Below are 14,372 nucleotides of genomic sequence, written 5' to 3' on the forward strand. Positions count from 1 at the left end.
AAAATAAATCAATCTTCAAAATAAATCAATTTTGTCTGATTGAGTGCAAAAAAGAAAGCGGTGGCGTTTTGACACACTTAAATCACTAGTAATTTGATTTATTTTACCAATAGCAAATCACTTTCATAAATTATGTAGAAAACTAAGGATGCTTTAAGCTTCACAATTTTAAGAGCAGCCTAAATTTTAACTATGAATGGAAACTTTTACTCTTAAAATAAGCTGCAAGCTTTTCGAAGGACATTTTTTAAGTAATGTGATACATATTTTCTAAAGAGAATATTCTCTTCGAAAAGATGAAAACAAAGTGAAAATAACTTGTTGTTTAGGTGATTCGAAATTCCATGACAATAACTTAGTACTTTATTTTGACTGTTGGAATGTTTAATCAATTTTAAATAACTTTAGATGAAATTTTTTGAAGAATCAAAAATAGTAATACTTTTAAAAACATACATATTCAAGCTTCAATGGATGAGTCTACGTCAATTGAATCTAATACATCTCTCCCTGTTACAATTGAACCAAAACATGTTCATGGAATACGGTCGGAAGTTATTGGAAATATACATTTTAATAGTAATGAAGAAGTCATATATCCAGTGGAAGCTGTTTTGGCATTTCATGACTATGTGAAAGATAAGCAAAGATTCTTAAAGTACGTATTCTTCCATTTTTAATCGAATGTTGTTAATTTTTTAAGCAAGGGCAAGTTTTGAGTTTAAAAATGATTTTGTATGGTTTTTTCTTTTTCTGACAGTAGGTAACTAATGTTGTTATGTCAACAAAATTGTTTTCAATTGTCATTGATGAGAATTTTTGGAATTTGTTAGAATGAACGGCTATTGTTTGAGATTACAGATCTGTCAAACTAAAAATATCATAAAATGAAAGATAAGTAGGAGCCAGCTCTAAACTATGACAGTTCATCTCTGGACCTGAGTTGTGGACTGTCAAAACTATTGTCCTACTTGAACAATGAGTTTCTTAATGGTGTGATGATGTCAAATTGAAAGAAAGCATAATAATTTTGATTCAGGAATGATAATAGTTAGAAAAAGAAAATACCACTGGTCTTAAGGCCAGTTTGTAAACAGTGATGATTAGATCTGTCCTATGATTCTCAAACTCGTATCTGAAAGTTTTTTTGTTAACCAAAATTGTCATTATCTACAAACCTACACTTTTCAAGAGACATTCTTTTTTTACTTTTCAGGTTCCCTGTAAATACTACTCCAACAATAATAACCTTAAGTCCGACAAAACTTTCATTGGCAGTTGTCGAAGTTAGGAAATATGAACAGCGCGAAAGGTAATAAAAAAAATAGACTTACCAAGTAACATTTATTTTTCATTAATTTTTCTTCAAAAAATCCTACCCCCAGTCAAATCACCATAGTAATCTATGATATTAACACTTTCAAAAAAAAGCAATCCTTCCAACTTCCAGCAGAATTTCGACAGAAGTCCATCACCCAAATGTCATATACATGTGATTCAAAAGCAATTGTTGTCCTAACTGAATATCCCGATGAAATGCTTTATATGTTTTTTTTTGATAAACTTGGAACGGTTGTTGAAGGCCGTGCGGGTAATGTAAATCGACGAGGAATGGCAAGTCATATTTCTTGCAATCCTCACAATCCCGATCTTGTGGTGGTATGTGGAGAAGGACTTATAAAATTGATGATGAAATCAGAAAATAGTTTCACCTATTGTGGCGATATTAATCCCAACTTATATGCAACTTCAGTGGCATGGACCTCGGAGGAAACGTTTATTGTTGGCACCAAACAGGGAATGTTAATTATTTACAGCAATGCAGTAAAGCTTAAAACTTATCGCGCTATGGATGTGGAAAATTTTGACATTACCACCAAGCCTGATTTTGAAAATCAACTTCTTGTCCAAGAAGCTTCAACAGTTGCAGATCCCATGGCTAAAAGTCAAGCTGTTGTTTGTATAAATGTTTTTTCAATGGGAGTGGCATTTGCAATTTTCAATCGAGTTTTTGTTTTTGAGAAGCCTTCAAAGGGGAAATATGGAAGGAAGACAATACTGGAAATACCAATGGAAAACTATCCGGAAGATCTTTATCAAATCACAAATATGGCTATAAATTCCAAACAAGACACTGTCCTTGTTACTACGCTGCATAATCAAATTTATGTTGGAATTCTTATAGTTCCACAATCTTATAAAACTCAACGGATTAAATTTCAAACACTTGGTGAACTCATCCATATTGATGAAATTCGTGATATATGCATGTGCTCCTGGAGACCAATTATTATAACTTCTTGTGAGTAAAAAAGATTTTGTTAGAATTCTTACTTATTTATTATGTTTTATGCTTTCAGCTAAAGACAAAACTATAAGAATCTGGAATTATCACACTGGAAAAACTGAACTTGTCAAAACTTTTGAAGTTGAAGTGACAGTTCTTGAACTTTATGCTTCTGGTCAATATGCAGCTGTTGGTTTTATTGACAAAGTTAAAATCATGCAAATTTTCATGGAAGATATGAATGTAAACATTTTATTTGGATTATTTTATTGACTTGAAATTAAGAACTTTTAATATACATGTTAATTTTTCAGCTACTTAAAATATACAAGTTTCCGAAGTCGAAGGATATAAAATTTTCATATTCTGGGCATCTGATGGCAACAGCTTACGAGAACAACATTGCCATAACGTCAGTCTTCACTTTGGATACTCTCAGAATCATGAAGGTAAGAGCAAAAAAGTTATCAATATCGACGAATTTGTCAAACTAAAAATTCTTTTTTCTTATTAATGTATTTTTGACGTTTATTTAATTAGAAGTGTTCAAATGAAATTTACTTCTGAAGTTCATATTCTAAATTTTATATAGCGACTTACGTCTTATTGATGTTTATTTAATTAAAAAGTGTCAAAGTAGAAATGACATTTGAAGTAAATAAATAAAGTGGGTGGAGCAACAGTCCGTTGAGAACTAGGGCCTAGTGACTTACAACTCTCAACCATTTCTATGTGCGAGTAATGTTGTCAGGAATGGAGGGGACCTACAGTTTATATGCCGAATCTGAAGAGCTAATTTGAGAAAGCGCTTTTTCATGACAAGAGTTATTCTTCCAGAATTTATCAGTTCCTCGTAAGAGGCAGTACCCGTGAAAAGACTTTAGATGGCATAGGCAGGGACCCCTGTCATGACAGTCCAATGCACTAACCATCATGCCACGGGTACTACTTAACTTAACAATTATAAAAACTGTACAGCGATTTATGTCTTATTGACGTTTATTTAATGTTAACAAGAAGTGTCAAAATGGAATTCACGCATTCATTAAGCTAGTGAATACGTTGTGAAAAGTCAAAAGCAGTATCCACAAGTTTTGTAGCCGAAATTTTTATAAAAATGTTACATAGTTGCTTATGTCTTATTGAAGTTTATTTAATCAACAAGTGTCAAAATAGAAATGACATTTAAAGTACAAATTAAACAAATTTTAAAGCGATTTATGTTTTAATGACGTTTATATAATATAAACAAGTGTCAAAGTTGATTTGAGACTTCATATACAATACAATGGACGCATTCATTAAGCTGTGAAACGTCAAAATCTAATTGACGTTTCTTTAATTAGCAAGTGTCAAAGTAGAATTGGTTAGGTTAGGTTAGGTTATAGTGGCTGTCCAAGATGGAAACGGACACACTTAGGCCAGTTTAATGGCCCATTGTGATACCACATGAATCTTGAGGCTTCCTCCTAAGCTCAATGGAACCAGTTAGAGTCCCTTACGAAATGTGAGAGGCTGATTAAACCGAAATGATTTAGATCGTTAAAGAAGAATTCTCCTAGGTAATTCTTGCGTTTTCGAGCTAGAGCGGGGCATGTGCAGAGAATATGAAGAACCGTTTCTTCCTCTTCCTCGTCCATACAGCTTCTTCAAAAGTCATTTGAGAATACGCCTAGTCTCGTGACGTGCTTTCCTATTAGACAGTGTACGGTTATGACACCTATTATCGAGCTTATATGCGATCTGCTTAGAGAGAGCAAGCACCTTGAACGTTTTAAATCCAGTGTTGGCCAGATGTTTTTTGTGGCTTGACACGTGGTGATGTTGGTCCACCTGGTGCCTGCCCTCCTCACAGCGTCTTGCATTAGTAGCAGTTTACAAGTAGCGATTGGTATGCCAGTACTTGCCAAACGTGGTAGGATGGGCTGTACTGTACCGTTCCTGGCGAGTTCATCTGCCTTACAGTTACCTGGAATGTCTCTATGGCCCGGCACCCAGCAAAGGTGAATATTAAACTGTTGCGCCATCTCCATTAGAGATGATCGACAGTTATGGACTGTTATAGAGTTTGTAGAGACAGAGATTTGATAGCGGCCTGGCTGTCGGAGAAAATACGGATATCAGATGTTGATATCACGTTTTCTTTGAGCCAAGACAAGACTCCCTTAATCGCCAAAAGTTCCGCCTGGAACACGCTACAATGATTGGGAAGGCGGAATGAGAGACTTAATTTCAGTCGTTCAGAGTACACACCACCACCAACCCCTTCTTTGGTTTTTGAGCCATCTGTGTAAAAGTGGATTGACAGGTCCTGGACGCTCTCTCAAAATGCTCAAAAAGCCACCCGAGAGCTTAACCTTGATTGAGGGGGTGCTGGTGTTATGCACCCGAGGCCGTTTTGGTGTCGGTGCGGCCCCCTCAAGAGATCTTTCTCTTTTGGACGTAGAGTCCTTATTGGATCTTGTTGTATCAATTATGCTTTTGGCCCATTCCACGCTAGCGGTTTGCTGCGGTGTCTTTTCAGCCCCCGATGATGCACCAGAGGCCTTCAAGATTTTCGCCGCTTGCCGCCTTTGTCTATAAAGACCTTTAGAGAGTTTTCAATTTCTGGAAGTATTCTCAGTAGTAGTGGTAGGGCCATTTTTCACAACCCTGCCACTACTGAAATTAGGTATCGCTAACTTTTTATTCTCGTTGCTACCAGCAGCAGAGGAGGGTCCATGGTTAGCCACTACTCCCTTCTCTGTTTTGGCCGCAAGATATACGACAGCAGGCTTTGACACCAAGCTGCCGCCCGGTCCTGAAGAGATACCGTTCTCACTTATGTTTTTATTTTTGTTTTTGTTGTTTGTGTTGTTCATTTGTTGGTTCCACGAGACGCGAAGAAAAAAGGTCCATCAGCACAGAGATTCGCATTTACAGATAAGGCTAGTTAATCCGAAGGTCGCCAGGTATCCGGATACTCCGTTAGAGACTGGGCTATTTTTGAATTGGGCCCCCAGCCAGGTTGATCATCGGCACGGGTCGTTTAACACCTTAGATCCAGCCTAATAATGATGAGAGGTGGTTGGGGAGGAAGAGAAAGGGTGAGGAGTAAGTTGGCGTTAATTCATCATTCTGACTTGTAAGGAAAAGATTGGGATTCGGTAACAGCAATTCAGCTAGGTTACCTAGAGTGAGAAGGAGTATAGGAGATAGGACCGTTGCTAACTTTTTCGCCATTACAAACATGGGAGGTGGGAGGGAGTTGGTGACACAAGCGTAGGCTGGTATGCCTTGTTTATGTGGGAATGGATGATGATTTTGGGAAGGTAGAGGGATAAGAACGTCCTTTAGTTTCAGGACTCATCTGGAGAAAATTCTCGAGAATCATTGACCTTACTCAGCTTCTACAACTCGACAAGTTCGACGTTCAGAGTAGAAGAAGAAGTAGAATTGACATTTTACGTAAAATTATAACATATTTAAAAAAAAGTTTTATATTATATACATTTTTAAACTTCTGAATAATTTTATAGGGTCACTCTGGAAGTGTTTTAACTTTAGCTTGGGCTAGGAATGACAAATCAGTGATATCCGGGGGCTCTGATGGTGCCGTCTATCAGTGGGATATCGAAACAGGTGCGCGCCTTCAAGAAGTCATTCAACCAGGTTTAGAATTCTATTCCTTATGCGTACCAAACGATCCCGAATGCTTTTACGCAGCATCTAATACCGGCATAATAATGGAAATTAAAAATTCAAAAATTCTCAGAGAAGTTAAAATGCCATCGAATTCACCTCTGCAAGACATTGGATTAACACGTTCTGACTTAGTTATGTTCGCAGCCACAAAAGGTGGCCACTTATACAACGTCCATATGCCATTCTCTGATCCAGATGGAGGAGGAACCTTAACCAAGTTCCCCTTCTTTGACTCAGCCATAACTAAACTTCGATTTTCCCACGATGGTACTATGCTAATAACTAGTTCCGCTAGTGGAACGTTGGTTATTTGGGAATTGCAAAACATTAAAGATAAGGTAGCACCAATAGATAAGGACTTGCTGAAGAGTCAGGAAGTTCTAATACCCCGTCAAGAATTGGAAGACAAAAAGAAACGAATTAAAATGCTTGACACACGTCTTCAAAGACAAGCTGATGAGTTTTATAAGAAGCAAAGCCAAAATCAAGCTTCTGAACAGCAGATAATAGATGAAACAATCAAAGATTATTGCATATCTGTGAGAGAGATCGAATTAAAAAATAAGAAAGGTGTCGAAGCACATGCCATAGAAGTGAGTAAGTTAAAAACACAAGTTGATGAAATTCAAGCTGAGCATAAATTAAATATGGCAAGAATTTCGGCCCAATACACACATCGCATCGAATTGGAGCACGGACAATTCTTGGAACTTCGATCGGGTATGATTACAATAAGAGACACTTACGAAAAAAGACTTAAGGACAGCGAACAACTCCTTCGTGAAACAGTTGCAGCATTGGAACTTGATTTTAAGAAACAGTACGAAGACCGTCAAGAAGTCTATCGGGGGATTATAAAAAAAATGGATGATAAGAAGATTGAATTTGCCGAGTTTTGTCGGAAGGTGGAAGTCGAAAACGATCGAAAAATGATCGATAGTCAGATAGAATACGAGACTAAAGTTAGATCTGCACGTAATGAAACCGATAAGTTGAAGGCTCGAGCTAACGTTTATCAGTCAAAATATGACAATGTCAAACAAAATTGCGAAAACTTACTTGAACAAGTGGAAAATATGAAAGATCAGCATTTCAAAGCGAAAGATTTGATTGTGGAGCTTACTAATAGAATAAGTGATCTACGTGAGGACTTAGTTGTTCGTGAAGCTACCATGGGACAAAAAGATAAGCAAGCCGATGATATGGTCCTCAAAAATGAGGAAATGGAAAAGTTCAGGGAAGTCTTAGGTCACAAATTGAACGAGCTCAGAAAAAAAGTAGGACCTCGAGAAATGATAATTGTTGAGAAACGAAAACAAATTGCCGACTCGGAACAAGAATTGGTTGGTGTCCAACAAAGCAACATCGAGCTGAACCTTCAGTTAAAAGATCTCAATGACAGATGTAGAAGTGTTAATGTAGAGTTAAAACAGGAACGCAAACAAGCAGAATTATCTAAATTGGCCCTAACTCAGATTCGCACTGAAATTTACCAGCTTTCTCAGAAGATTGATAATCCCGACGAATTGAAAAAGGGGATACAAAGCATGTTTTTGAAGTATTCTGATGATGATTATCTTAAGAAATTCGCAATTCTAGATGCTTCACAGACAACTGAACTTCTAAATCAAAGACTATACATTGAGAAAATTATGGAAATTTTTAGACAGAAAATGGAACAAGAGTCTTATCAAAGCAAAACAATGAAGAAACTTGTGTTTGAACATAAAGTTTTGCAAGAACAATTAGCGAAATGTCGAAACAAAAATTTGGCAAATGAAATAAAGAACTTAAAGGTTTTGGTGGACATTTTCAAGAAGATCAAAAAGCTTGAAGAATCTGGAGATGGTTTGGTGGTGAGTGTTTTTTTAAGATAAATAAAGCTTTTATATATTTTAAATCATGTTTTTCATTAATAGAAAGTCGAAAATATCAAGTTTTATTTTGATGAAAAGATAAAGGGTCTTAAAGCTGATATCAAGAATATGATTGAGAAAAATCACAAATGTAAAAAAAACATCGATATGAAACGAATGATGCTAAATAAAACTGATTTATAAACGATATTTTATTATTTTGTATTTTTATTCAATTATAAAATCATTTTTAATGAACACTTGATTTTTGAATTTATTTTATCGATGGCTTATTGATTTAGAACAAAATCGTTACATTATAATCATTATTTTAAATGAAAATGTGCAATGATCACTCAAACTGTCCCGTCAAAAATTATGGGAAACCAATTAAAAAAATTAATTAATGGGGAATAAAAACCGAGTAGAATTTAATTGTTCGTAAATTCAATGGTGTCTACTGTCTCAAAGTACTATACCCACTCCCCCAATTAACATTTTCATTCAGTGATAAAGTCAAAAAACTACATTTTGCTGTCATTATCAAATCAGCTGTTTGCCATATGTCAAAAAAAAAAAATTCAAACACAGACAAGTTTTTTTTATGGTATTTTTGATTTAACGTTGATAGATTATTTTTTGAAAGCAATTCGCACTCGGCCTTAAAAGTTATTTAAGGGCGGTTATGCATGTGGAAGAAAATAGTTTTTTTAGAATGAAATTCGAATGAAATACTTATCAAGCAAAAGCCTGCCATGTGGTTATCAGATTTTAAATGATATTTTTTATAAAAACATACGAATCTCGAGATGATGTGAAGCATAAAAAGTTTTATAATTTGTGACGTACATATGTCACAAAAATTTAATATTATTTCAATTTTAAAGTGATTTGAAACAGAAAATGAGGTGTTTTGAACTACAATAACTGGATGAATCAAATGAATATGTAATTTCGAAAAGGGACATGTAGGATATTTTGTCAAATATGTTTTTTATACCAATGTGACGTAAATGCTTGTCTACACCCATTAAGATCGAAAACAGCACATCTCTGGTATTAATTCTACTATAAACGTCATCGCCTTTACATACAAAAAAAATGTATGGACTAGTTTGAAAAATAACCTGTTTTTTTTTTCAATTCCTTAACATTTTAAATTTTCTATTTGAGTTGCAATATTTTACATATATGTGGCGCTGGAGTCAACCACCTGTGGATGTTACCGAGGAATTCTATATTTTAACTTGAATTATTTTCCACAATAAAAGACTCTTGATTTTAATAATAACAAAATGATGAAATGCTTTATTTAATGAATTGGACAAAATCAAAAGGAAACATAATTTACAGGCGTCTGGTTGTATCCATAAAATCTGTCTGTCTTCTCGAATATTCGTTGAGCGAAGAATTTGAATTTGTATGCTATCGATTCGCCATCTGGTTGTGGTAAGTATAATGGTCGCCACACACCATCTTATAATCTAAAAGTTAATAAATTATATCCTGCTTCTTTTATTAACCTCCGTGGAAGAAACACGCGTTTTTATTACTCTGCTCTTACAGGTTATGGGCCCAGACACCCAAAAAAAAAAATTTCTCACTTTTCTCGATTAAATTATAAATTTGATTTTCTTTTCTTTAAATAATAAGTTTTTTTAAGGATTAAAATAACAGCAAAAGAACTGTGCCAAAAGCTAGCAGATGCCTACGAAGACAATGGTCTGACCCGTCGTGTACTGTCAAACTGCGTTTCTATGGAGCGCTACGTCAAAGAAATTATCTCCACCTCTCAATCACTAAACGGCATGAGGAATGGATTGGAACGCTCTTATTAGCTGGCTTACCTGAAAATGATTTATTTATTTAATTCGTTAAAATCTAACGTTAACAATATTTTAAAAAATTCTTATAATCTAATAATATCTAATATCATAATTTATATTTATTATACAATATTGTTGAAAAACATAAGTTTAAATTGTTTACATTTTATATTATCATTTACAGATTCTAAACAAAAATGAAATTCGTTATAAATTGTTATTAACTGATTGAGAGGGCTACATACACCATAGTTTGATCTGCTAAATATTTGAATAATAGTTTGCTGTCGCCTTAAACTTGCACGACTGAAACTGAAATTTAATTTACTTAGAACTGATGGTAATGATATCGAACCATTAATAATCCCAACAATAAAACAAAATTGTAAATACTTTCTGTGGTTAGTCAAAGAAGGGAGGCTGATCAAAGCTAGTCTTTGAGAATAAGGAGGAAATAGATTTTCCCTTGCCCATGGAAGAGACCGAAGACAGAAACGCAGAAACCTTTTTTGGATCGCTTCAATTCTTGAAACATGTATTGAGAAATAAGGTGACCATACCACACAGCCGTATTCTAAAATTGGTCTAACAAACGAAATAAATAGGAGTTTAAGAACATAAGGATCCCGAAAATCACGACCGAATCTTTTAATGAATCCAAGAACCCTATTGGCTTTTTTAATTATATAACTTAAATGATCATTAAATGATAATTTGGGATCTAGAATAATACCTAAGTCAGAAAACATAGAAACTTTACATAACGGACAAGAATCAAGCATATAGTCGTACAAAAACGGAATTTTTTTACGTGTAAAACTCATAGTTTTACATTTGTCAACATTTAAAACAAGTCGGTTTTTATTGCACCATTCCCTAAATATTGTTAAGTCTTCTTGTAATAATAAACAGTCAGAGGAGGATTTTATACTTTTGAAAAGCTTAATGTCATCAGCATAAATAAGGACAGACGAGTTTTTTAAGTTTGAAACCAAGTCGTTAATAAATAAAACAAATAAAATAGGACCTAGGTGGCTGCCCTGAGGGACGCCAGAATTGACAACAAATTGAAATGAACTTTCATTACGAAACAAAACAGAATAACGACGATTTTTTAAGTATGAAGAAATCCAATTTATAAAATTGTTGTTAAATCCTAGATGGTATAATTTTAGAATTAGTGTATTGTGACATAACTTGTCAAAGGCTTTACTAAAGTCAGTAAATACGCAATCAACTTGCCCGCGTTTTTCAAATACATCTAGACAAAAGGACAAGAAGTTAAATAAATTAGTTACAGTGGATCTCTTTTTGACAAAGCCATGCTGGCTATCACAAATAAGAGAACTACAATGAAAAGAAAGAACATTACTCACAATTGACTCAAACAGTTTAGGTATCACAGATAGTTTCGCAATGACCTATGAAAATGGAGCTGGAAAATTCCGGCACAAAGATAACCGGAGATGTTATAAAGACAAAGCTTCTACAGGAGATGCGACCAGGTGAAGAAGATTCTTCATTTTTTGCGGGTAAATACCATAAGGGTCAAACAAGCAACACGGAGCAGCGAAAAGGCCCAAAATGTCGCAGATGTCACAATTTCGGCCACATTGCCAAGAACTACCAAACAAAACCTATGCATTCGAACGGCGGCGATGGTAGGAAATTGCATCGTGCATTCGGTGATGCGCTCTCTACAGTTGGACTTGGTATCAGCAACGATTGGCATTTTGATTCAGGCGCAACATCCCACATGACCTACTGTCAGGATTTACTGAAAAATCTCAAAGAAGCAACAGGTACAGTCATTGCAGCAAATAAAGGGATAATGGCGTAATGCACGTCAAAACTACTTGAAATCTCACGTTGAAAGCTGGAAAAAGCGCAGACGATGTAATTGAAATCAATGACGTTCAGTTTATCCCAGATCTAAGCCCCAACTTGTTTTCCGTAAGCCGCATCTTAAAACGAGGTTCAAGTGATTAATCGAAATCAAGAGGCAATTGCAACCGGATCACATTATAAAGATTTGTTTAGGCTACATACCGCAAACCCGAGTAAGGCGCTGGCGTGTGGAACAACTGCTACTCGCGAACTATGGCTCAGGCGAATGGGCCATCTGAATCACAACAGTCTCAACCAGTAAAAAGGAGGTTTGGCAACAGGAATAAACTTTACAAACTAATCCGAAGCAGATTGTAAAATTTGTCCCATTGGAAAACACTTCCACTTCGACTTCCATTTAGTAAGTAAGATAAGAGAGCTACTGGTTTTTTAGAACTCGTTCATTCCGACATTTGCGGTCGCAAGAGTCTCCTCTCGGAGGTAGCCGAAATCAGAACACGAAGTATGTCAATGCTTTTTAGAGTTCTTAAATTTCGCAGAAAATCAAAGTGGTAAGAGGTTAAAGAAGCTCCGTACCGATAACGGAAAAGAATACTTGAACTCAAAGATGCGTCAAATTATAAAAAACAAGGGAATTCATCACCAGACAATGAACGTTCATACACCAGAACAGAATGGGCTCGGCGAAAGAGATAATCGATCGATTGTTGAGAAGGCTTCAGAAGTCCAGACGCAAGTTCATGGAAGCTGGCCATGAAGGAAGAGTTCCAGTCATTAATGGCCAACAATACTTGGTCTCTCGTAGATATGACAACTTATCGCAAACCCATAAAATGCAAATGGGTATAATCGAACCAAACGTGGTGTTACAGGTGATATTAACCGTCACAATGCGAGGCTCGTGATCAAAGGATATTCGCAGCGAAAAGGGGTGGATTATGAGAAAACGTACTCTCCAGTTGTACGTCATAGTTCCCTGCGATATCTCTTTGCTTAACTTAACCTAGATGTAGAACAGATAGATGCCATAGCCGCTTTTCTACAGGGAGAAATATCTGAAGACATCCTCCATTATTTGTAGACCAGAACAACAAAACTAAAGTGTGCCGTCTTAACAAGGCACCATATTTACTAAAAAAGTCCAGTTGGATTTGGAATATGGAGCTGGACCAAGCGCTTAAGGAGTCTGGATTAGACCAGGCAAGGTATGATTACTGCGTACACCACAAAACTGATTCTGGAAACATCCCTATACTAGCCCTATACATATGTATGTAGATGACATATTGTTGTTTTCAAATAGCAACAATTGGCTAAAAGAAATCAAAAGCAGTTTGCACCAAAAGTTCCAGATTCCAGTTCCATTTTTGGAAAGGTGACTTTCCACTTGAGTTTTTGAAAATTACTTGACACCTTCACTTTTCAAAGAATTCTGTAAGGAATCTTCCTTTTTTGTTAAAATTCTCATCATTTGAGTTCCTCATAACTGAAGTTGCATCTTGAGAATGTAAGTTTTGTATAGAAGAATTTTGATATCTGCCAAACCGAATATTTAAGCCTCCAATGGTCATAGTATTTTCCAGGTTAGTGTTATTCACAGTTTTTAAGCTTTGTACACACTCTACATAACATTCCACAACTGACTCTACCGTGAACAGTAGATAAAGATTACTTTAAAGTCTTTAAAATATTTTAAAAAATCAATTCCACTTTCTTTTAGTAAATAAGTTTCTTAAAAAATTATAACATCAAAGTTCTGAATAAATTTGAAAAAAAATAAGTTGGAAAAGTATGCTTCTTTTAAAGGCTTTTCACAACATGTCTAAAATCCGGTTTTCGTGAAATTATCGGTTTTGGGCGAAAACCTACATCGAAAACTCAAGTTTTATATAAAACCTCTCGAAAACTAGTTACAATTTAAAGTTAAACTAAACAAAAAAATCCTTTCGAAGCATTCAGCGCTCAAATTAATGTAAACAGACCAGCTGATGGCTGCTGTCAAAATAAATATTTCATTTTAAAACAAATTTGGTCGTGGTAAGTAACATTGACACAGAATATGGTGTGTCTATGGTAAGTAATATTACTTATACAATGTCCTTTATTTACAGAATATGGAAGAGAAAAGAAAACAAAAAAAGGAAACTTTGAGGGAGCTGCGTGGTAACAGAAAAAATTGCGGGAAAATTTGCCAACGTCGCGACGTCGCGTCGCGAATAAAAGCTCTGCGTCACTGGTGGTTCTTTTATGATCCTCCAGAATTTCAAACGCTCTTTGTTAAGCGAGGAACCGGAATTCGCTATGGCTACTGGCGTTCCGACCTCAAGGACGAGGAAGACTTGCTGATAGTTCTTAATGACGTTTCCTAGGGATGCGTCTTTGAACTCGTCGCCACAAATATGTTCGACGCTTTCGCTTATTACCTGCACAAAGACTTTCCGGTAACTCCGTTCAATCACAAGGATTTGGGAGATATGAGAAAGGCGATCGGGCGATTGGGCTATCGCAACTTGATCAACAGCAACCAACATTAAAAAGATCCTCAGGCGAGTCCTCAAAGGAAGAAGCCAAAGAGATAGCCATAGAGAAATTTTTTAAATAAAATTAATTTGTATTGTTGTTGATTCTATAATATATTTTCTACACGGTTGAAGTGAACTAAGAAGATAGCTGCAGCCAAGTGAGTTTGTAGTTCTTTTTGGTTCATGTCGCGAGCCCAATTCACCCGTCCTCAGAACTTCAGTTGAAAACGTGTAAATGTTCGTTGTGAACGATTCTCGGGTTTTCGAAAACATTTGGCCGAAAACCCGGTTTTGGATTTGGTGTAAAAAGGCTATAAGTCCAGCAATATACGATAAAATTTGTTTAACA

General features: G+C 35.6%; 1 protein-coding gene across 1 annotated transcript; it reads left to right on the top strand.

The window, feature by feature from the left end:
- Positions 1-371: 371 nt before the first annotated feature.
- LOC129952659 (cilia- and flagella-associated protein 57-like) lies at positions 372-8,042 on the top strand. Its single transcript, XM_056065404.1, has 7 exons — positions 372-658; positions 1,217-1,312; positions 1,386-2,302; positions 2,361-2,530; positions 2,602-2,736; positions 5,806-7,827; positions 7,891-8,042. Exons 1-7 carry the CDS (start codon positions 471-473, stop codon positions 8,029-8,031), a joined length of 3,669 nt encoding a protein of 1,222 aa, XP_055921379.1. The 5' UTR covers positions 372-470; the 3' UTR covers positions 8,032-8,042.
- The last annotated feature ends 6,330 nt before the right edge of the window (positions 8,043-14,372 follow it).

The sequence above is a fragment of the Eupeodes corollae genome, chromosome 3 (genome assembly GCF_945859685.1).
Source record: "Eupeodes corollae chromosome 3, idEupCoro1.1, whole genome shotgun sequence".
NCBI classification, from domain to species: domain Eukaryota; kingdom Metazoa; phylum Arthropoda; class Insecta; order Diptera; family Syrphidae; genus Eupeodes; species Eupeodes corollae.

What these genes read in the sequence shown, in the direction of transcription:
- LOC129952659 (XM_056065404.1), top strand. Translation starts at nt 471, where the DNA reads ATGGATGAGTCTACGTCAATTGAATCTAATACATCTCTCCCTGTTACA. An exon ending in AAATATGAACAGCGCGAAAG is followed by an intron (nt 1,313 to 1,385) that starts GTAATAAAAAAA and finishes TCCTACCCCCAG; the next exon opens with TCAAATCACCATAGTAATCT. An exon ending in TTTTCATGGAAGATATGAAT is followed by an intron (nt 2,531 to 2,601) that starts GTAAACATTTTA and finishes TTAATTTTTCAG; the next exon opens with CTACTTAAAATATACAAGTT.